Source organism: Streptopelia decaocto (genome assembly GCF_964273445.1).
Source record: "Streptopelia decaocto genome assembly, chromosome: 9".
In the NCBI taxonomy this organism is placed as follows: domain Eukaryota; kingdom Metazoa; phylum Chordata; class Aves; order Columbiformes; family Columbidae; genus Streptopelia; species Streptopelia decaocto.
In genome coordinates this window covers 18598842-18621904 of record NC_138664.1, presented here as the reverse complement: position 1 = coordinate 18621904, position 23063 = coordinate 18598842, and the positions used below count along the sequence as shown (strand labels likewise).

At 39.6% G+C, this 23063-nt stretch overlaps 1 protein-coding gene across 9 annotated transcripts in view; it reads left to right on the top strand.

The window, feature by feature from the left end:
* Positions 1-23063, top strand: part of TMEM266 (transmembrane protein 266) — a 100956-nt gene that overhangs the window by 47279 nt on the left and 30614 nt on the right. For 7 of the 9 annotated variants that reach the window (XM_082061532.1, XM_082061531.1, XM_082061535.1 and 4 more), the window contains 4 exons: positions 6176-6330; positions 11629-11702; positions 19730-19786; positions 21558-21696. In XM_082061532.1, the coding sequence (XP_081917658.1) occupies positions 6176-6330; positions 11629-11702; positions 19730-19786; positions 21558-21696 (425 nt within the window). The remainder of the gene's footprint in view (positions 1-6175; positions 6331-11628; positions 11703-19729; positions 19787-21557; positions 21697-23063) is intronic. The other 2 variants (XM_082061537.1, XM_082061538.1) reach the window with 2 other exon arrangements.

The window sequence follows — 23063 nt, the reverse complement described above, 5'->3', positions numbered from 1 at the left end:
TGATTTGTTCTTTGTGCAGTACTGTATCACTGCTACTCGCAGTGCTCTGGTCCTAAACTAAGAACTGCACTGCAGCAGAAAATGAGCATTCAGCACGACAGAACCTGTGGGGTGAATACATGAAATTTTGGGCTATGTTACAGGGATGTTCAGTGCTTTAGAAACTTCTTTTTCTGTACAGATCCTTTTAAGTATTTATCTTTGTAAATATTGTTTTCTGGAATAGCTCATTACTGTGTTTATCCTAGTACCTAAGTACTCTGAGCGTGTCCCTCTAATGTTTTTTATCAGTAGCACCAGTTGGCAGAGGGAGTGCTAGTATAAGTAAAAAGAAAAAAAATAAATCTTTTTAGCTCAGTGATTTTTCAGACTTCTTTGGCTTGTAGATATTTCTCTGTTTTTCCAACAGAACTTGCTTTTCCTGGGCACTTTTTGTGGGTAGAACTGTAGTAGATGTAGCCCACAGTCCACTGTTTGCAAAGCTCTTTATTGGAGAGTGGAAGTGACATGGGTCTAATTTATCTGGCTTAAGGCTGGAATTAATTGTTGAAGTTGGAGAAGATAAGGCTTGGTGCAAAAATTGAAAGATGGATAAGCAATAAGACAAAGGAGAAATTTGGAAAAAAGCAATATTAGTCTGGAAGGAGTGTCCCTGAAAAGGTCAGCTAAATACTGAGCAGCAGTCTAAATGCAAATCAGATGTTAGGATTCATTAGGAAAGGAGCAGAGGATAAAAGAGAAGGCATTGTTGTGCCTGTCTATATATCCAAGCTTTTCCCATGTCTTGAACATGCGTGTAGTTCTGCTCTCTCTCAAAAAGGATATAGCAGATATAATGGAACTGGAAAATATTCAAAGGAAAGCAGTGATTAAGGAGGTGATACAACTTCCATTGGAGATTCCTTTGTAAGGTGTGGTCCTTCTGCCTGAGAAGAGGAGGCTGATGGGAGCTTTGAGATTACAAAACCCGGAACACAGAGGTTAAAAAAAGGTTTGGCACCCCCACAGGACTCCCAATACAGGTGCTAGGGTACATTAAGAGATTAAGATCAAGTTCAAAACAAACAAAAAGAGGTTGTTGCTCTTTGCACAGAGGACAGTAGATGCACGGAACTACTTCCTAAAGGATGTGTGGCTGCTGATAGCTTATCTAGCCTTAGAGGGAGGTGGGACAAGTTTGTGGAAGACAAATTCACTGAGGGTTACTAAGTAGAATCTGAGAAACCACATCTCTCAGGAAGTCACCAAGTTGAAAACAGTCGGATGCTGTGAGAGTTTTAAGGCGAAGTATTATATGTTTGCTGTGTTTTTACTCATCTTGAGACATCTGCTTACAGCCACTGTTGGAGACAAGATACTAAGCCTTTGTTCTGACCTAGTATGGCTGTTCTTATGTTTCTTAAGGGTTGCTTTGGAGCATTATATTAATATTTTGCTGAAGACCTTAGCATAAAAAGGAAAAGCCCAATAAGCAATTTTCTAATGTGAGGAGTAATATACCCGGTAATGACAGGATGTCTGTGAGCAAGCAGTGTGATATACACTTATAAAGAGGGCACAAATGATCCAGAAAGCATAAGGTACTTCAAGTAGAGCCCAGAAGCATTCATGCAATTAAATAAATATCCAAAATATTATGTACCGCTCCAGTTGTCTGAATTCACATGCAGAAGGGACTACCAGGACAGTTATAGAAACTGAGTGTCTGTTTTACATAAAGCATGGGCATTAATTCAGTTAAAGGAGGGGGTGCCATTGCTTTGTATAAATGCATCATGGACAAAATGCCAGCAAGGGAAAAGAACTAATCAAGCTAAAGAACAATATTGGCACAAGAGCAAATATTTATAAACTGGCCATGTGTGAGTTTAGGCAGAAAACTGAGGGAATCTTTCTTGCCATTTGAGCACCAGAGATTTGCAGCAGTCTTCCAAGTGTAATGGGCTTAGAAATAGTGAAACTTTTAGGGGAAAAAAGGATGGGGATTCTCTCAATATTTAAACTTCTGTAGTTAAATTAAGTTTGTAGGAGAAGTCCAGGCAAGGGGTGTGGAACTCGTCTGCTCCTTGGAACTGCTCAAGGCCTCCAGCTGCTCCCTGTCGCCTGCTGCGAGGCTCTGCTGTCTGGTTTGTCTCAGCCAGATTTTGTGCTGTTACTTGGCCTTTCAGTGTTCCTGGCACTTCCTGACCATGGCCTTCCTGCTCCTTCAGATAGTGATTTGGATCTCATCCATCCTTCTGTTTTCTGATCATAGCCATCTTGTGAGATGCAAACACTTGCTTATTAGCCAAAAAAAAAAGGCAGGATAAAGTATGATGCAGGTTTTGGGGTGTTTGTTTGCAAGACCAGAAAATAGAAACAGTGACAGCTGTTAACAGCTTGAAAAAAATTGTTTGTAGTGGTTCCTTACCAAATAAATGTTAAACCTTTCCCAGTTTTGCCTTATGTTCTCTTTTCCAAGCTGTTTATTAACAAAACTAGCAGTGATGATGACAGATTGGTTTTCCGCAAAGCCATGTGTGAAAGTATCTTTAAAAAGAATTACCCCTGGTAAAATTCCACTAAATATATTTTAATGCCTTATAACAAAACTTTACATCCCTGTATCACCATCAGCCAAGAAATTCCCATGCTAGTACATTTATTTACATCATCCAGGCATTGTAAGAAAGGTAAATAGTATTCCTGTTGTAGCAACAGAGTAACTGAGGTACCTAATGAGTCTGTTTGAAGTCTCGCAGTAAAGTTGTCCTCGGTTATACTTTACTTTGTAGAATCATAGAACAGTTTGGGTTGGAAAGGACCTTCAAAGCTCATCTAGTTCAACCCCTGCCATGAGCAGGGACATCTTTACCAGCTCAGGTTGCTCAGGGCCCCGTCCAGCCGGGCCTGGGATGTCTCCAGGGATGGTTCATCCACCACGTCTCTGGGCAACCTGGACCAGGCTCTCACCACCCTCAGTGTAATTTGTATCTATATCGTGCATGACATCCACAGAGAACGTGGTCAGGACACCAAAAGAAGTCGTACTGTTCTCTGAACAAAATAGGACACTTTTTGTCTGGAGTGAGGGGAAAAGTGTTTTACTTGTATAAGGTTAATATGTAATCTCTTCATAAGTTTACAAGCTGTATAAATTAACTTCTATTGTTTTGAAAGGTCTTTGTAGCTGAGTTTCCAATCTGAGCTTTAAACTTAGTGTAGCTTTGCAGTATTGCAGGGGAAATGGCCAGGACTTGGAAGGTAAATTGAAACCCACACTAATTCTGGTAGGGATTTGTTTTTCTCATCTGTTGAATGCATGAGCCCTTACACATCAGCAAGGAGAGGTACTACTCTACTGAAACATGTTACAGGGTTGAAGAAGATGAGGGATTTGTGTCTTAGGAGTCAGTATGGTTAGCATGTCAACAGTTTTATCTAAAATGTATTTCTAGTTGGATTATAGTTCCTTTTATTATTTATCTTTTACAAGAGGTAAGAAATGAAAAAAAAAACAGTAACAAAAAAGACCAAAATAATAACAACAGCAAAAATAACCCCAGCAAACCAAAAAGCAGCAACCAAAGGCAAGATCAGGACTCCACAGTAGTGTAGAAGTAGCAGGGAATGAGTGATGTAGCTGAACAGCACCCAGGAAAGCAAACATCCAGTGCTCCTGTTAGAGCACAGCATGATCGTTAAGGTTGGTGGATTCGGAGGACTTGGAGGAGCTCTAGGAAGAGGTCTGCTGGACAGTGAGGCAAAGAGGCCAGTCACTGTCCTTTCACAGGACTCCTGTTGAACAAATGCCCCTTGGTGTAATCAATTAAGATGTGAAGCTGGAGGTAGTTTTTTTAGTGCTTAAATTTCACACACTTTTGTGTCTTTGAAATCAATTTATATATTTTATGAGTGATATCTAGGTGTGAATCTGGTGATCTGCACTTGACCTGTTAAGTTGATTGCTTTTCCAATCGTAAGCTGTTAGTTTCATTCACAAGCTTTTTGGAATCAGTGGAATATTAGTATTGCACAGACAGAATAACTCCACATTCTTTAGCATTCTGTAAGTAATGATTAGCTTGAGTAATGATTATTGTGGCTGTATGTAATGTCTGCCGAGTATCACAGTTGATTTATTCTTAGTGGTACGTTAGGTAGATTTAAAAATGTTGACTACGTAGAGCTTTTAAAGAAATGTTCTTAGGCCCTCTACTGATCATTCTGGGAATGCAAAAGAGTGAACGCTGCCCTGCAGTATTAAAATGCTGGCAAAACGGGTCTTCTTGGAAAAGGGAAGATAAATGTAGAGACTGGAACTAAGAACTGTCTCATTTAAAGAGGACTATTCCCTAGCATTATTTTTAGAAAACTCTAAGAAAACAAAACAACTATGAGGACCACCACCACCAAAACCCACAACAAAATAACACAGTAAAGACAAGTTATCCAGTTTTGAGATAATGTAAAATAAAATCCATTAAAAGATCAAGTTTTCAAAAAGGCCCTATCTCAATGCCTTTTTTCCCTTATGTTTTAAAAATACCGATTTAAAATCTAGTGCATCCTGTACTCAGACTAGAACCATAACAAAGTTAAACCAAGGGCAAGTTCCTGATATTAATGCTTATCCAATCTTCTTTGAAGTTTTAAGAGTCAATTGAGGAGGTCTTTTACAGCCAGGTAATCAGGAAATCTGAGTACAAGTATTTAGTTGATATGCTTAATTTTGAGAAGATGCTTGAAAGTGTCAAGTCTCAGAGCATTGCTTAGCACTCTGTCATTTTTAAATGTGGGTATGTCAAGGAATGTTTTGCTATATTTTTCCAAGTATTTGATTATAACATGCATTATTGAGTCTAGAGCCGTTTATTTGGAATCGATCAGTATCATCATATCTTTTTGTATAACATTGATTTTTGTCTATTGATATTTTGGTTCAGACAGTGCAATTACTGCACCACACTTCTGTATGCTTGCAGCTTCTTAAACCCTAGTTAATAAGTCATGTCAGCTCTTGATTAGCTAATGTTTATTTACAGTGGTTTGAAAGTATGAAGTGTCAGGCAAGCATCAGAACTGTCAGAGGTGGGCTGGTGCAAGAACATTACAAAACACTATGATGAGAAATGATGCAGTACTGTATCGAAGTGAAATTATGGGGGGATTGTAGGAGAAAAAAAGTATCAGGATGGGCTTTATGCTTCTGAAATCTATGCTACTGATATTCTTATTACAAATATTTTCAAAAGATTTTTTTTTAACAACCCACTTGAGAATGTGTATCTGCATTAGCAGGGTACTAGTACAACATTTACTGCTTCGTCAACTTCCCTCCAGACTTCTGGTCCTTGTAATCTACTCACAGCACAGCTTCCTTCATCTTGCCTGAACCTTCTTTTTCATTGATGAAAAGGTGACCTCATCTAAACCAGGTTTGGGAGCGGTCCCTGGTGTATGGTCTCCCCAAATCTGTGCTACCCCAGACTCTGGGAAAGTCCATGTTGGCCTGGTCCACACACAGATTGGTGGGAGTCAGACAGACAAACTAGACAGCCTGGGCCAGTTGCTTGACGCTTTGCTAGTGTAGATGTAGCTGTGCAGTCACTGAGCTTATTCGTTGGTGTTTTCCAGATTCCTACTGCTTTTTTCCATTGTGTCATGGACTGCTTGTTGCAAACCAAATTGGCAGCTCTTGTCTGATTTGTCTCATAATAGAAGAGGGATAAAGGTGCATGACCGTGAAATTCAATAGCAGATAAATTCTTAAAAAAATCGTTAGTTTCTGACCTAATAACAGAGTCCTGATATGCCTCAATACTCACAGATAAGTGAATACAGCATGTTTGTCAAAATAAAAACACATGAAAAATAGTAAGACAGGAAGAAATTAGGAAAGTATGTATGATAACTAGGTTTGCCTTTCTTATTGCATTGGAAGGCACTTGAACACCAGTATGCTCCAGAGGGTTGGAGACACACACAAGATGCCCACAGGGAAGTTTTTTGTGAAGTGTTTTTCTTGGTAAAGAAGCCAATAAAAGTGAGTTTTGCAAAGGCTTTGTACTTTATTCCTGAGTGTGTCCATAACAGCAGAACTTGTCATTTTGAGTTCACTGCTCTTTAGCTCTCTTCCATTTTCACTTCTTCTTCTTTTCTTTTCTTGTTTTTCCTCTTAATTTTATTTCCTTAGATCTAACTGGCTAAAACCGTGCTGTGGGAGACGAGCAGCTGTGTGGCAGGTATTTTTGCTCAGTGCAAGTCTCAACAGTTTCCTGGTAGCCTGTGTAGTATTGGTGGTGATTCTTCTGACTCTGGAACTCCTAATAGATATAAAGCTTCTCCAGTGTGAGTAGGAGGAATTTTTTTTGTTTTGTTTTGTTTTTTTAATTTTTATGAAATAAAGGCTTAACTTGCTGGGAGGTTTTTGAAAGGGGGAGGATGGTGGGGCTTTTTTTTTTTTTCCCAATCATTTAAATGATTACTAGGCTAGCTAAGAAATGTGTTATTGTGGAACCCTGGTATAGTGAAGTCAGTCTCTTCCTTATTTTGCTGACCAAATTCAGTATAGGATAAATTTTCAAAGGACAAAAGCTGAGCTTACATGCAGAGATCCACACATATTGCCATTAGTGCTTGAAAAGGTTTGTCCTTTACAGATACATTCTGTAAACACAGAAAAAAGATCTTTTGTTCATCATTAATCTTTGATACTTTTCACATGCACGTGAATAGATAGAAGTTATGAAATTCCTAGAGTATTTGATGCTGTCTCTATTATTCTACTGAAGTGGGTAGGAATTGGAATTATGATTTTCTATCTTGTAATGATGGTAGATATTTTCATTCTACTTGCTAATACACTGGGAGTCAAACAATAGGTTAAATGGAGTTTTATCTGAATTCACTCTACACAGGTTCCACAGTGGAAATTTTAATGCTGTCATTTTGCTTCTTAATGAATCCTCTTTTTTCTTCCCCATTGATCTTTTCCTCCATTCCTTCTTTTTTAAAAAAATTCCTTTTATTGCTTTTATGCTACAAAGCTGATATGAACACAAGTGCCCCCTGCATCTCCCCTGTGCTAACTGTTGAAAAGCAGCCTCTAGCATCTCTGTAGCATCTTAGATATGTTGAAATGGCAGTGATGGGGTTCAGACAATCCCATGAATGCAAGAATACGTAGCATGAAAGAGTCATGGTCTGGTATCCTCTATGGCAACTTTAAACTGAGTAAACAAACTTTTTATTCTGTTGAAGTCCTTTTATTGTTGTGATTAATCAATTTGTATTAGTGGAGTTAGTTTTCGCTGTAAAAATTTAGGTGTATTGCAACTGTATTAAGATTACTTTAGGGAACTTTATTGCTAATTGCTGTCTTTCCACACTGTTGCTCACCTTTTACACCCCTGTCTGTCTGTGCTTTGCACATTGTTCTGAACGTGGCCACTTGGTTACAGTTGTTATTTTCTGCAGTCTCTGGTGATTTACCATTTTGGATAAGGAAGCCCAGAATTCGGACAAGTCTGATGCCTTCAAAAAGGGTCAGGAATGCTAATTATAAGACATTAAAAATTGAATTAGGAAGAAACTTTCAACATTATTTATTGAGGTGCCACATCTTTCTGTTTATGTACAGAAATGTCACTTTCTTTAGAGCCAAAGAGTTTAAAAACTGTTTCTGTTGATTTATCTCAGAATTTTAACACAGTTTTGGAGACTCTCCTCTGGAAGCACCTGCCTTCTTTACATTTATTTTCTGAAGAATCTTCTAAAGACAGCTTTATTTTCGGGATCATTCCTCCTCTTTGTGTCTAGTGCATGTGATACTCTTGAAGGCTCTGCAGCTATCACCTTGTGTGTCACCTATAGGTGTGTGGTTGAACTGGGTGATTTCACTGTTCAGAAGCCACCCCTGCCTGGATGGATTTTCTCAGCAGCCGAGAAGGGACCCATTCTGCTCTGTGTCGCTACTTTGCATTTTCACTAATGCATAAACCCATCAGGCTTCTTGACTTTGTGAGGTTGAATACCTTCTATTTTGTTTTAAATCAGACAAGGGCTATCTCAGTGGGGCTGATATAAGTATTGCAGCTGTATCATATGAGGAATGTGTGTCACTTACCTTAAGGTTTTAAAAAGCCATTAGGCTATAATTATATTTTTCAAAAATGTAATTACAGTTTTCAATGATTCCTTATTCAGTATGAAATCATCCAGTGCATTAGGATATGTTGCAGCACATCACTGACAATTTTGTTCATAATAATAACTGCTAATCCACATTATAGACTATAATTACTTAGGAAGCCTCTTTTTTTTTTTTTTTTCCCTCCCATACATAAAGCTGTCAGTGTCAGTAATGGAGGCCACATTTGCAAATATGTAGGTCACACACGTGAAAAGGACAGACCTTTTAGAGTATTTTAGCACAAAGCATATTCGTGCCAGAATTAGAAACGCCAGAAAGCAGGGGACATATGATAGGTCTTCTATTATAGGCCTCTGCCCTATAATCAGCTTTTTTAGTCCTATATTCAAAGCTCTTCACATGCATTAACAAAATAACATCTCAATAGCTTGTGATGTTTTGCAAATGCAGAAATAGATGTGTGTTAAGTCACTTGCATGCCATTTCAAAAAAAGAGGGTCATGGCAAGTTCCAACCCCCACTCCTCAGAAATACAGACCGTGCAGTCTCTTCCGTGTCTTTGGCAGCTTTGGTGGAAAGCAACCCAGGAAATCTTCTTAGTATTGCCCTCCTGCAAACAGCTACAGCAGTTGTGTCTGCAAAAGGCTTCAGGCTTTCCTGAGAGCTGTGAAGCTGCACTCCTGTCCGTGTGGCTGCTGGAGCAGGGCCCTGCCGGAGCACATGCACGGCTGAGCAAAGAAAATGCCCGTTGCGGTGCAGCAGGGGCTGGGCAAGGACGGGCTCGGGGTTTGCCCAAAGCATGCAGTGAGCATCTGGTTTGTATCTGCCAGGAAATCATCAGCAACAACACCATCAACAAAAAGCAAGCGCTGGTGGTACAAGCTTCTCTAGTGGCCACTCAGGGTTTATCAGGATGTATCCTTCATTCCTCCTCTCCTGGATGGACATTTTGAGATGTCAAAGGGCTGGAGAGGGGGAGGAGCTAGGCTGAGTTGGGCCATACTCTACATTTTATACTGAACTACCTTCATGACTAAAAAGCATCCCAGATTTGCATTCACTTCTTCCCCGTAGCACCAGACAAGCAAACTGTGAAATAAAGCAGAACTTTCTTGCTTTTAGCTACAATTTTGGGAAAAAAAAATGTTATGAGTAAAACAAATGTGAAATTCTGTTCCAGCTAAAAGTAGAAGCTGAGTAGCTTAAGTGCTTTGCCTCAAACTGAATGCCAGTGATGTAGCCGAACCACCACAGAGCAGGGATGAGCACCTCTTGGAGAAGATCCTTCTCTTGCTTTTGTAGCTTTACACTGCATTTTTGAAAGGAAGTGTCGTGAAGAGGCAAATACCCAGATTCAGTGTATAGGCTAGTGATTCAGCTCTCATACAAAAGCTTCTTGCTTGGAAGGCTTTTTCAAATTTCCTGTTTTACTGGCAATTTAATAGCACGCTGTCTGGCAGCGTGTCCAGCACTCTGCTGCAGTTGGTGCAGCGTCAGAAATTGATTTTCTTCCCAGATTCGTGGCTGCTATCTCTTTTTTGTCCACTAAGGGGCAGCTGGAGCCTTGTGTGTCAATCGACAGCTGTTGGAAAAATAGCTTACAAATAGATTCCATTCCGTGTGCTCTATGCGACCCTAAAAGAGAGTGTCTTGAGAAAGATGAGTATATTTTGCCCAGTTGTTGCATCGTTAAGCAGTTCCTCTGCCCCAGGTGAGCCTCAGCTGTGAGACACTGTTCCAGTGGCACCCACACTAACAGCTTGCTTTATATACTTCATTACTTCTCTCCCCTTCCCATTTTAATCAGTTTTAATTTTAAAATAAGATACTTTATTTAGTGCATGTTGTCTATGTTCTTAGGACATAGTTAATTCTGCCACAGTCTTGCATCTCTATGTACACAGTCATTGATTGCCTTAAACTTTGCTATTACACAGTAATTCTTTGAAACTGCGAGACCGCACAGACTATTTTAATCTGTCTGCTCTGAGGACAGTAAACTTGCAAATACCCTGAAGTAGAGAGAGATTTCTTTCTCTTCATTCCTTTATTCCAAATTTGAGAGCATGTGACCATCAGAGTAGTTGTCAGGTACTGGACCCTTTCAGCTTTCTGCCTTGTTTTGTCAGCAATGAAGGGAACTTTGATCACAGAATTTCAGTTGAAGTTACTTATTAAAGAATCCTCCAGATTTCAAGAGATTAATTTAAGCCCATACAGACAACCCATATCATAGAGCTTCTTCTGTAGTCTTGCAGCATGCTCATTTGTCTGAATCAAATCAAGGCCTGATTTAATGCCAGCAAGTGTCCATGCAAGGCTTCAGGACTCTGGAGAATCATGCTTCTAATGAATCCAGATAAGTTTTCCTGAGTGTTCCTGCTAGTTGGTTCCTGAAAGGACTTTTGTTCACTTTGAAAATGAAATAACTACCTCAACAATCTGCATGCATAAGGAATACCTATATGTGTGCAGAATCCTGAGTTTTGATAAATTACCAATATAACTTACTCTTTACTTCTTTTCATGGAGGAGTTTGAAATGAAGTGAACGTTAGTGATTTTATTGGTCACTTTCTGAAAAAGAGAGCTTACAAATGAGATTGTGTCTTAACCAGTTACTTAAACTGGAATTTTATTTCATTTACTGTAACTTTATTGAGTGTTTTCATAGAAACTTGCTTAAAGACAAAGCTGTCCATATGACAGCCACGTTTCCTGAAACAGACTGTACAAAAATAGTCACATTATGTTTGTTGTACAGATTAGAATTGTTGATATTTCACAAACTGCTTAAAATTAATATATTAAGATATGATCTTATTAACAATGACATTGGTTCTTTCTGTTACTTCTCTCACTGTGGTTTTCCTGGAGTTAAACTTGGCTCTGAGAGGAATGGGATCCTGAGCCAGTCATGACTAGTCATGCCACATCCAGAGAGCTATACAAAAGTCTGCCTACATAAGTTATTTCTTTAGATGATAGAAATACATTTGGAGGTCCAGTTTTAGCACTAATTTTTAAGTACTCGTTCAAGACTATTATGATCTTCTGAGCTGAATTGTCACAGACCGAATACAAGGAATAATGTGGGCATAGTAGAGCATTCTGTTTCCTTACAGAATTCTAACTCTGGATTTTTAGGTATACAGGTTTTAATCACACATCTTGTATTAAAGCAGTGTGTGGAGTGGGAGCATGGAGCATCAAAACCCTGAACAGTGCATGTCATTGCTTCCCAGCAGCCTGACCTGTACCAGCACCAGTGAGCAGCTGCTGTGGCTGCAGACACGCTGGCCTGAATTAGGGTGAGCAGCTCACAGGGCTTGGGCTTCCATCTCTCATTGCAGTCATCTTCTTTCTGGTAGTTTCATCACAAAATCTAAGAAAGCAAGCTTTACCCATATGTAAGTTGTAGCAGTACTAATTACATTAAATATAAGTTGCATTCTGCTACTGTAATGATGTTTCATTGTATTGTGTTAATTGCAGTTTCAAGTGCTTCACAGTTTGCAGGAGTAATTCACTGGATCAGCCTAGTCATCCTGTCTGTTTTCTTTTCAGAGGTATGTATAATCAAAGTCTCTCACCACATACAGAACTGCAAAGTATTTTTACACTTTCACTGGAATTAGCAAGAATTTGACAGTAATTTGACAGTGAATAAATATAGTACAGTGTACTTTAAAAAAAAAAAAAAAAGAAAGTAAAAAGGAAAAAGATTAATAATTGCCATTCCTACTCAGCAAACTAAAAAATCTTGTTTAGATTAGTGCTGTTTGCCAACTGCCTATAATTGGCAAGGAAACATGGAAGATACTGTCTAACAAATTATAACTGGGAAACTACAAAAAGAAATACTCATCTCTGAATCACTACAGGCACAGGGCAGGACTAGTTTTGTCCATTTGTTTTCACAGAAACCTTGTCAGTGCCACTGGATATAAGAATAAGATATAATATTCAGGAATAAAGGTCCACAGAGGTTTTTTACGAAAAGATCTGTTTCAAGAATACCTTATCTCACAATTTAGATAGGTAGTTTAGATGTTCTAAGTTGCTGCATATAGACATAGTAAGAGAATGAAACAAATGGTGAATTTCTTTGCAAAACTTCGTATGAATGTATGCATTGGAAAAGGCTGTAGTCATGATAAAACAAATGACCAAATTGGGATAATCTGTTACAGTTTTGAACTTTATTCCAAAAAGAAGTCATTGGTATTGAGACATTTAGGCTACTCTTGAAATACCCCAAAATATTTTTAAGGCTATATTTGTGTTGAAATCATATTTACTATATGATACCACTGCTTATTTCCATGGTTCTATTAATGAAATATACTTATTTATGTATATCACTTTGTATTTCTATTTTGCATTTGTATGCATAGCAGTCTGGTGGTGTTGCCAGGCTGTCAGTGTTTACTTTCTGAAAGGATTCCTTGAGAACAGGCAGGGGTCTCAAGACTGCTTTTACATCTTAGCCTCCTGGTGCTGCAGTTGCACAAAGAGATATGATTATTATCCTCATCCTTTGACGGTGATTGTGGGTTGAAGGATACATGTAAACTGACTGAAAAATATCTCTAACAATTAAAAAAATTTCAGAGTCTTTCCTTTGTGAATTGCACATCCTAATTTTTAAAGACTTGGGTTTGCTAGACGGAGTCCATTCCCTGTAAAGAAATACTTTCCCCTCTCCCCCAGAATCTTTCTTCAGTGGGGATTAGCACCCTGGAGCTTCTCAACAGGATCAGCTTGTTACTCTGATGCTGTGACGTGGCTGCACTTGCACCCTCGCCTGATCTTCATCACTTTGTGGAGCTTGTTTCACAAAAAACTTCTCCTGTGGTCCTCAGTTCCCTTCCGCTGGGGTGTAGTCTCAAGTTCAGTTCTTGCACAGGCAGTTGTTGGGTAGTTTGTTGTGGCAGTGCATACAGATCCTCAAGGCCGGTACTCATCTGTCTCAAGGAAGAAATTACTTGTTGCAGTTCTGCGGAGACAGATTGCCCACGTAAGTAGATGAGCTGGTTCAGAAGTGTTTTGCAGGAAAACAACAGCAGAAATAGTTCAGAGAACCAAAACTGGTTGTAGGACTCAACTGTCCTCATGTTGGATCTGTGTTGGCTTTTTTCCTCCTCTTTGTATTAGGTATTTGGAACTACTTTTCTTTATCTCCTTGCTGTTCTCTTTTATTACAAACCTCTTACCACTCACATTGTTTCTGTCTTCTGAAGTATCTTCCTTCACCTATTTGATTATGGTTTGAATTTGCACCAAAGAAAAACAAGGCCACAAGTCACCCATGTAATGTGCACCAAGAAGGGTAAATTTTTGGATTTTGGTTCACTTGGCAGCTCAGAGCCCTTGACTGGGTTAAAGCAACAGAAGTGGTTCCACAGAGCAACTGGATGTGCTTCAAAGACCACGGATCTGGAGGAGAATGCAGGAGGACCTTTCCTACTGGGTTTGCTGAGGTCGTCCTCGTGACGAGTTGGTTTAATGAGCAACAGCGCATCTGCTTGTGTTGAAATGTGTCCCGTGAGAGGAAAAACAGAGGGTCTCATTTTTTGTTATACAAATAAAAAACTTTGATTTTTTTTTTAAGAGGTTGTGAAATACTGAAGAAGTTGCAGATCATGTTATTTTTTTCCATCCGTCTTAATTTTATTTATTCTTTTGGTGCTTTCAGGAGACTTTTTTGCCCTTTGATTCACAATACCAGTCAGCTGTCTTTGTTTGGAATTATTTGTTGAGAAGATAGTATGTTACAGTGAGATTTTGCTGTCTGTGACTATTTCAGGATGATTTTCCAGAGATGAGAAGGTTTAATTACTTTTCTTGGATATAATAGGCAACTGCTGGGGGTTGATTAGTCCTTGAGTCAGCGCCTTTGTCCTCAAAGCAAGGATTCAGAGTTTCTGGTATTCAGAAAGGGTTGTTTCCACAACAGGTACCATGTCCTCACTTTGGATGTTTATTGTTTATTCTGTAGTTTGGTTCCCTTTAGTTGTAAGTGTGGATATGCAATTTACACAATTCTTCAGAAAGGCCTCAGCTTAGACTTAGGGAACAAATAATACCAAGTTGTAAAAGACTTGTTAAAAACCAGAAAACTTTCAGCACAAAACCTGAGTGTTTTGGAAAAATATGACTGATTAAAAGCTGGTGCTATAAAGGCATTGCAAGTAATTACAGTCCTATCATGTTGGAGTTAAACAGGCACTGGTTTTCTGCTTGGCTAAGATGAAGGGCACAAACATGCCAGCAGCTGGCAAATGCCAGTAGAACAGCTGCCAACAAAATTAAATAGAGACTCTCACAGCATATTCTTGCTCCCTCTATGCTTATGTTATAGCCACAAGCCTTAAAGGAATTTATTGCACTCTGTTAATTTTATAGTGTCTGTCGCTGCCTGTGACTTTCCAACACTAAAATATCCTTATTCAAGTCAAGTGCACGTCAGCTCTTTTTGCTTTTTTCCAAGTATTTGAGCAGGATTTACTAGCGGTGATGATAGTGTATGTTTGTCTCTGTTTACAAACATAACTGTGATTTGTCTGTGCACCAAGTGTTACCCAGATGTTAAGACAGAAGAGAAAAACTGGGGGTGAAACACCAGTACCAACAGCAAGGCAAGGCCGGGGTTATACCCCATCAAGAGGGCAAATTCAGCCTTGGTAATAACTGGCTGAGTAAAGGAAGATGGGGAATGTCACAGTGGTTTGGTAAGTGGATTGGGGTCTGCTTCTATTTTAATAGGCTTATCACATTTGATTCTGTGGCTGTTGTTCAGTTCCACTTTTCAACCAAGATTGATGAGACTGTTTGCGTGCAAGAATAGAGTTCTTTGATATTAGTTATTTGGATTGTGCTGTATATGCTTCAGTCAGCCAAACACTCAGGCATTCTGCTAGCTTTCAGCTCTTGTTTCCCTCGGAGTAACCAAGTCTTCTGGTGTGCTTAAAATTAGACAGTCATGGAATTGCGACTTTCTTCCTGCATCCATGTCCAAGAAATGAGTTCTCGAGTAGAGTAAGTCTGGCAGTTTCCTTTCAGAGCCTTGATTGATGAGAACCCATGTGAGGAAGATGTCTCTGCACTGGAAACAGTAGAACATCTCAGTTCAAAGATGCTGACATGTTCCTTCTCTGTCTGGTGACCTGGGTACAGTAGGCACTAGAACAGCTAATGCCGTATCTCAGGACAGGCACACCAGAAGATGACAAAAAAAATTTCTGGTAAGCAGTGAATGAGCGGAGGCCTCTGTGGAGTGACTCAAACCAGAGAGGTTATAAATGACAGTTGTTTGGTCTTATGAGATATATCCAAAAGGCAGAAGCTTAATCTTCACAGTTTCTGTACAAGCCAGAGGTAAAGACCCCGTGTAACAGATAGACTGGTTTTGTGGCAGTGGAAGGAAGGGAGGAAGGAAAAAAAGGAAAGCAGAGATCTTCTAAAGACACCCTTTCTACCCCACTCCATCTGGTCTCACACAGCACTACCCCATCTTGAAATGCAGGGTTGCTCTCCTTTGCTGTTCGCTAAACGTGGGGCACCAGTTTCACCTCCTGTGCTGCCTCCTTTTGATTTCTTTAGGCTACAGATGAATTTGACACAGTGAGTCACTGAGTAGTAAATTGTCTAGTAACTGTGCAAGCAAAAAAGTATTTAAAATTCCATAATGTCCATTGCAGCCAGCTGACTCATGTAGCTAGCTCATGCAGATTGTGGGAATCCACGGGGCTGGCTCAGCTAAGGACTTGGCCAGGTTTCCCTGCACAATTAGACAGAAACCTGCTGCATCACACAGTTCTTCATAAACTTCACTGCAGACAGTTAATGTTGTGCAAACAACTGTGTCTCACCAAGGAACACTGTCAACTTCAAAATTACATTTCTGTCTGAAAAATGGTTTAAAATTTTACTTTTATCTGGATTTACTCCAAATTAACAGAAATAAGTTAACGGAAGTGTTCAGTCATTTACCTTTTATTGGTGCACCAGACAGACTTTCACATAATAATTTAGCTTTTCTCAGAAAACAAAAAATGTATTTCTGATATAACTAGGAAAAAAATTGTTGTAAAGGACTTTCTAATTAGAAAGATTGTTAATCAAGAAATGTTAAAGCATACTTTTTCAAGTACAAAGTGGCCTTTAACAGAAAAATACTCACACTGATATTTACTGTTTGCTTTCAAATCTATGTGTCCAAAAATGCAGAATGCCTATAGTGTAATGCAGAACTATGTGTGTGCATTTGCTACAGTGCTGAAAGATGCCTGCACATCAGTAGGAAACAGCAGTGCTGCTGCGTTTTTTCCCTATTTCTTGTAGATTCTTGTGTCTATCAGTGGCAGTCATGACTAATATTTATGCTTTGTCTGTGATGAATTGTACAGTTGAAATTCTGTTTTAATTCATATGCATTTTTCAGTTTGGTCCATGTACAGTTTATAGGAAGTTTCCTGTATTATTAGTTTGTCTGGTTGTTTTTCACATTCTGCTACAGATTCTCATTTTTTAAGTTCTGTACAGAGAAAGTACACAATCAAATGCAATATGTATTTGTCCCTTCCAACCCAAACTATTCTGTGATTCTATGTTTGAAAGATATTTTTGATTGCTTAGGAAAAGTACTAAAATGTTGTTTATAAGTAACACCAATGCTTTCATTTCAGTCGAAGTATTTATTATATTGAACAGTCAGGGAGATTTGCCCAGTGAAGTCCAAACGTGCTTGGTTCTGACTCGGCTGGGTAAGAGTTATGGCAGCAGCAGTGGATGTCATCTCGTGCTTTGTACAAACGCAGGGAAAGTAGAGGAAGCTAACCTGAGTTTGGAGTTGCCGCCAGTGAAGACTGGCCGGCAGGCAGTACGTTTGTGGCACCTATGTCTCACCCATGGTGCTTTCTTGAGGTGCCCCAGGGCACCAAGGAGAAGCGGCCTTACATGGCTTTGTCACTTCAGTGGTGATGTGGGGTTGTTTGTTAAGAGTGATGGATAATGCGGGTGCATAGCTTTAGGATCTTCCTTACAGAATACATGTTCTTAAAGCTTCACCCTCAGTTGTGCCCAGTTTGTTCTGAAGAGTGCGTCTCTCAGATGGGGAACTGGGCTTGTCCCGCCCTCACGCTGTCCCTTCTTATAGTGTGTCTGCATTAGCTGAGAGAAAGGTACTGATTGTCAACGTGTGTTTTGTGAGGAGACCTATCCTGTAGATGTAGCACCCCCAACCATTGCTGCATTGAGTGTCTGCTGAGTAGACTTCCAGTCACTGCTGGCTTGTGCTGATTCACATCAGCAGACTGAAAATAAAAACATTTGTGCTAGCTTCCAGCCCTTGGAACTGCTCAAACCCATTAATGTGACAGTAGCACATTCTGATTTAAACACTGCAGTGAGAAATCAAAAAGGCAGAAAGGAAAATCCTTTTAAATGTTCCCTCAACAACCCCATATTAAACTATATTTAGGGTTGTGAGACAGTGTTTCTGTTTTCTTTGTGCAGATATACCTTATTATTTCAGCAAAAATACCTTTGTACACACCTGTCCAAAGGAAGATTTTCACCATCAGTTACTGTAAATGTGTTGAGTGTTCAACTGTCCTTTAGTTAGTTGCTCATTGACCTAGCACTTCATGAATGCTGCCTAAGCATAGAAGAGAATGAAGCAGGTTTCTCTCTGCTGTCAGCAGGGTTGCTGTAGGAAGGGATAGCATCCCAAGCTTTAAAGAAGGCACTTGCTTTTCCTCAGATATTTCTCTCTGGCTGCCTGCTGTGGAACTTGCTGTGGTGGACCTCATTTTAACTTATGTAGCTGAACCTATGGGCTCGTGAGTAACTTGTACTTAGCATTTTGCAGCTTCTGAATGAGGAGGGAAGGAGGTGCTTGCAGAGGAGCTGGGATGCTTTTGTCTGGAAGGATCTGCTCAGGGCCTGAGTTGAGGCTGCAGGAGTGCCTTGGTTGTACAGCAGGTGTGTACTTACACCTAGCATTAGATCACATCACATCATGCTGGTGAATTTGTAGTCGATAAGGGATGTAAGGAGCTGCTGTTGTCCATGTCTTCCTCCACATATCAACTTCAGGCATATAGGTTAATAAGGAAATTGCTGTGAATAGCCACATTCCTGTGCTGCATCTGTAAAATGCTTTGAAAGTAAAATGTTCTTTTTAGGAGTGCAGACAAGCAGCATTAGGTGTTCTCGGTGTCTTTTTCTGTTCTGGCTAGCAACTCCCTTTGCCAGCCAGACTTGACCAGTGCTTCACACATGCCATATCTGAGGAGACATTGGCTGCTTCACATTTCTGCTCATTGGTGGTTTGAGGCTGGGTTCTGAAAGCACCATATCTCCCACAGCAATGTCTCTCTCTGCAAAACAGGATTAAGTGCTGTTATCCAGGTTTGGAGTGCCAAAATAGGGATCAGCACAGTCATCCCGGGCCAAGCGAGGCAATTGGGCTCATGGAGTTTGGCAGAACCATGCATAGGAACAGTATTGAAAAATCCAGTGTTGTTCTGCAACTAGTGCTGGTACGTTTGGCATAAATTCAGAGCTGGTTGGGATTTCATATATATTTGTATTTGTAATAAAGAGGAGATACATCTATTCATCAGAGTCACTTTTTTTCTGCACAGTTCTTGGCATGGTCACCCCTCACACACAGGCCTGCTGAGCTCTCTGTCATTAGTGCTGTTCTTTAATGGAGAAAGTAGCATTTTTACCTTCTTTGCAAGTCACACAGTGGCAGTTAGTTTGTAGTCTGTGAAAATCTGACTTTGATGTTGCTACTGACAGAAAACATCCCTACCAGTTATGCTTTTATGTGAATTCAGTTTTAATCATTAGTTGCCTGATTGATTTTTTTTTTTTATTGCATCTTCCGAAACCCAGGTTAACAATTAGGAAAGATACCATTGGATTTTTTTTAATGGGAATTCACCATTGGTTCATTCTGTGTTCTTTCTTTATTCCTCTTTTCTAGCTACCGATGCTACTTATAGCCGTTTTGCTTAGTAGAAGAGGATCACAAAGATAATTTCCTGGGATTTTATAATAAAACAACACCCTTGTACTCCGGACATGGAGAATAAGAATCTCTGCTCTTAATATTGATGAGATGTCAGTATCTTTAGGCACCAAGAGAGATCAGTGCTTCTTTTCTTAGAAAATAGTAAGCACTAGCGTGTCAAAGATGGTGACAAAAGAGATTCTTCCCTCATTGCAACTGAGATCCCCACGGTGGATCTTATATAGGTTTGGGTCACAGGGGTGGTGAGGATTGGCAATCTAAATCTCACAAGTCTAAAAGAGAAATTTCAGAAGGATGGAAAGACTGATAAACATTTGAACTAGGAACATGTTTATGGAAGTTTCACTGAGTCAATATAGTGGCTGGAAAGTAATACCTGCTTTCATAATACAGAAATGTAGCTATTTATAGATCCTCATATTTCAGAAGAAATGCATAATGCTTTAAATAAAACAAAAAATGATCCCCTGAATAGATAAAGGACTAAATATTTATCTAAAATTACAGTAACATCCACCTTCTCTTTTTTTCCCTAATCTGTTTTACTAGACTATTTTGAGGATTGTGGTCCTGGGCATATGGGATTACATTGAAAACAAAATAGAGGTAAGCACTCTTACTCTTTGTACTGTTTTCCAGGCAGCCACAGTAAGAATATTAAGAACTGCTTTGGGTGGGTTCGTTATAGACCTGATGCAATACAATGTCTTTTAACTTAGATAAATACGCACATTATTCTCATCAGATGCATGTATGCATACCTGTATGAAACAGTCCCTTTTTCTGGGAGAGACTCAGAAGAGTGTGATATTTGGAAATATTTTATTAAGGGAGACATTGTGGGGTATGTGTCTATTTATTTTGTTGTTAGAGCTGTGCTAATCTAACTGTTTAAACTGCTACCCTGAGATAGTGAGCAATATGAGTAAAAACTGTCATGTGACGTAACCCCATTCCCATAATCAAGTTGAAATTAGAACTGGTTGGAAAATTGTATGTAGTTTTCTGATAGAAAATACTGGTTTGGAAAAGCCCCCAATTTTATTGTGAAATTATTTTAAATTAAGTTGAATTATGATAAACGCTGTAATTTGTACCTTAAATCACAAATGAAGTGGGAAGTGCATGCTGTTGCAGAGGCAGATAAGGAAATGCATGTGTTATAAGTAACACGTGCTCTCAGTTTAAGTGGAAATCTGGAGATCAAGAATATTAAAAGCTTTTTCTTGATACTGTCTGATAAACTAATACTACATAGGATGTACCAGTAGAAAATCTGGCTTTTCTCAGAGTTTAAATGAGTCTAGAGGCTTGCACATTTTTGTAATAAAGTTTGAAACCTTTTCACTTGTTTTGCTAAAAAAAACTGAAATGAAACTTAAATTGTTGTTCTAGAGACTCTTATTATTGAGACTAAGTGCCGTTTCTGATAATTTATTTTGGTGATTTGGAATGGAGTGATATTGTTCACTGTCCGTCAAATGGTTGCAGTAAGAAGTGTTTCTTTTCAATACACTGAATTGTTGTGCACAGTTCAGAATGTGTGCCGCTTATGAAATCTATGTCCTCCCTCCTTCTGCAAACCATTAATCAGTGGTCTTTGGCAGCTGGGAAGGGTCTCAGTAGGAATGAGAAAGTGGTATTCTCTTCTACCCTGCTAGGCGAGTATAGGATAGGCGTAACATTATTACCAGTTTGATCTGAAATGTATTTACTCATGCATTTCTGGCTAATACTTGGCACAATTGCCTTTTCTGACCTAATCCCAATGCAACTAATGTCATACAAATCATTCTGAGGAGTCCCGGTTGTCAAAATCCTTGAAAACCCAGCTGTGCAATAAAGGTGAGAGCAGAGGGTCTTTCTGTCCTGCTGCTCAGACGTTGCCACACAGGTTGTGTAGTCAGGATGTGGCCAAGAGCCATCAAGCCTCTTTGCTCCATCTTTTTCTACTTGTCTTCTTGATCTCTTCATTTAGACAGTAAGATCTATGGGCAGGGACTGTATGCTTTTTTGGAATGACATTATGCCAAGTAAGAAGTAATAAATACCAATGATAATAAAACTCTTTGGCTATAACAGCATTTAGGCTGTCACTCTACTTGGGGATTTTGGCCAGTATTTCCAAATACCTTTCTGTCTCCCTGCCCTCTCACCACAGCTTATCTCCCCTCACCTCATAAAATGCACTAAGGAATTCTGTTGTACTGGCTAAAAAGGATGCAGCCTTTCTGGGGTTTGGCCACCTCATATCCCTTTCAAATATGTACCGTAATTGCATTTCTTTTGAGCAAAGTGGGAGCCCTTCAAGACTCCAAGCAGGAATGTCAGGGTTACGATCTTTCGGAAAGGTTTGAAAAAACTGCTTTCTCTCTAGGTGTTTGATGGTGCTGTCATAATCTTGTCCTTGGCACCAATGGTGGCCTCAACAGTGGCTAATGGCCCCAGCAGCCCATGGGATGCTATCAGCCTTATTATCACACTACGAATATGGAGAGTGAAGAGGATCATTGATGGTGAGTGGTGATTCAGTTTGTGACTCAAGAATTAACTGGCAGGCTGGGAAAAAAAGAGATTTAAAAAAAAATATTAAAATATTGCTTGCCACCACTGCTTATATTTTTCTCCTTCCATTTACATCTTAAAAGCACCAAACGGAAGAGGGTTATGAGTACCCTGGAGGAGTAGGTCTCAAGTTCATGGCTCCATCTTTTGTTCTCTATGAGCCTTTATAATGAATTGGTTTGTTTTTCTGTTAGGCACCTTCACATACCCTATCCAGTAAAGTAAGTGCTCTGACCTGCTTCCTGTCTTTTGCCACCAGATGTAATTCTTGATTCTGCAAACTAATTGCTTCCAATTGCCTTTTCTGATATGTGCTGCATCCTTCCCATTCCCATACAGCTACCTCTGTCTTGGGGCTTTCTTTTCCAAGTTCTTCTCTGTAATACAATTTTTATGTCAGATTCCAGGAGCATTTTCTTACCATGGGGGTTCTGTGCTGAAGGTGCTCTCTGCAATGCTGGTGTGCTGTGCAGCACAATAACGAAGTGTGTCTCGGTACGGTTTTGCACAGCCCTCTGTGAGGAAGCACCAGGGGATATAAGAAAAGCCCAGCAAGTTAAGGTTGCAGAGAGCAGAACTGGTGACTGTGCCTGGAAGTAAAGACTTTAGTGTAGGCTACTATGTGTTCAGTGGTTTCAGGGATTTCAGGTTACAGGGAAAAGAAGTGGAAAAGGAATAAATGAAGAGTCACTTTGCTCACAAGTGAAAGATCAGAGTCGAGTTCTTATTTTGCATTTAGACGCCCAGGAGCCTTGAAACTTTTTGGACTTGAGGAAAGGTTGTAGTGTACAAGAAAAGTTCAGGATCTTGTGTAGCCTCAGGAAACACTAAGAAATGCAGTATGCATTGAACAGCTTTGGCGATCCGTCTGAGTTTGCCGTAGTTATGACAGGAACAAAATCCAAAGGCATTCAGAAGAGCTATTGAAAACTGGGATATGGCTTCAAAAGCAAAAGAAGATAAATGCCTTTTTGTTTTTTAAAATATCCTTTATAGTCTGCTATTTCCATTAAGGACTTATTTCTTACCACAAGTCTAGGAATTAAATGCCTAGGGCTCTGTAATAGTTTTTTTTCCTAAGAGAGTCCTGCTGTTCAGGTTTAGAGGGGATGGGCCTAACTCTGAGCAGAAAATCCTCCTACCCAGCGATTCAGGAAATCTGTGGTAAACACTGGAAAAGATCTGCATGAGTGCAGGAGAAGCAAGGAAGAGCATGCAAGATGCATTTCTGCTCAGCCAGGCAAATGCAGATCTGACCAAACAAGATCTAGACCCTGCTGATGGTGTGCACTTCACATTAGAAATCCTCCCCCAGAAG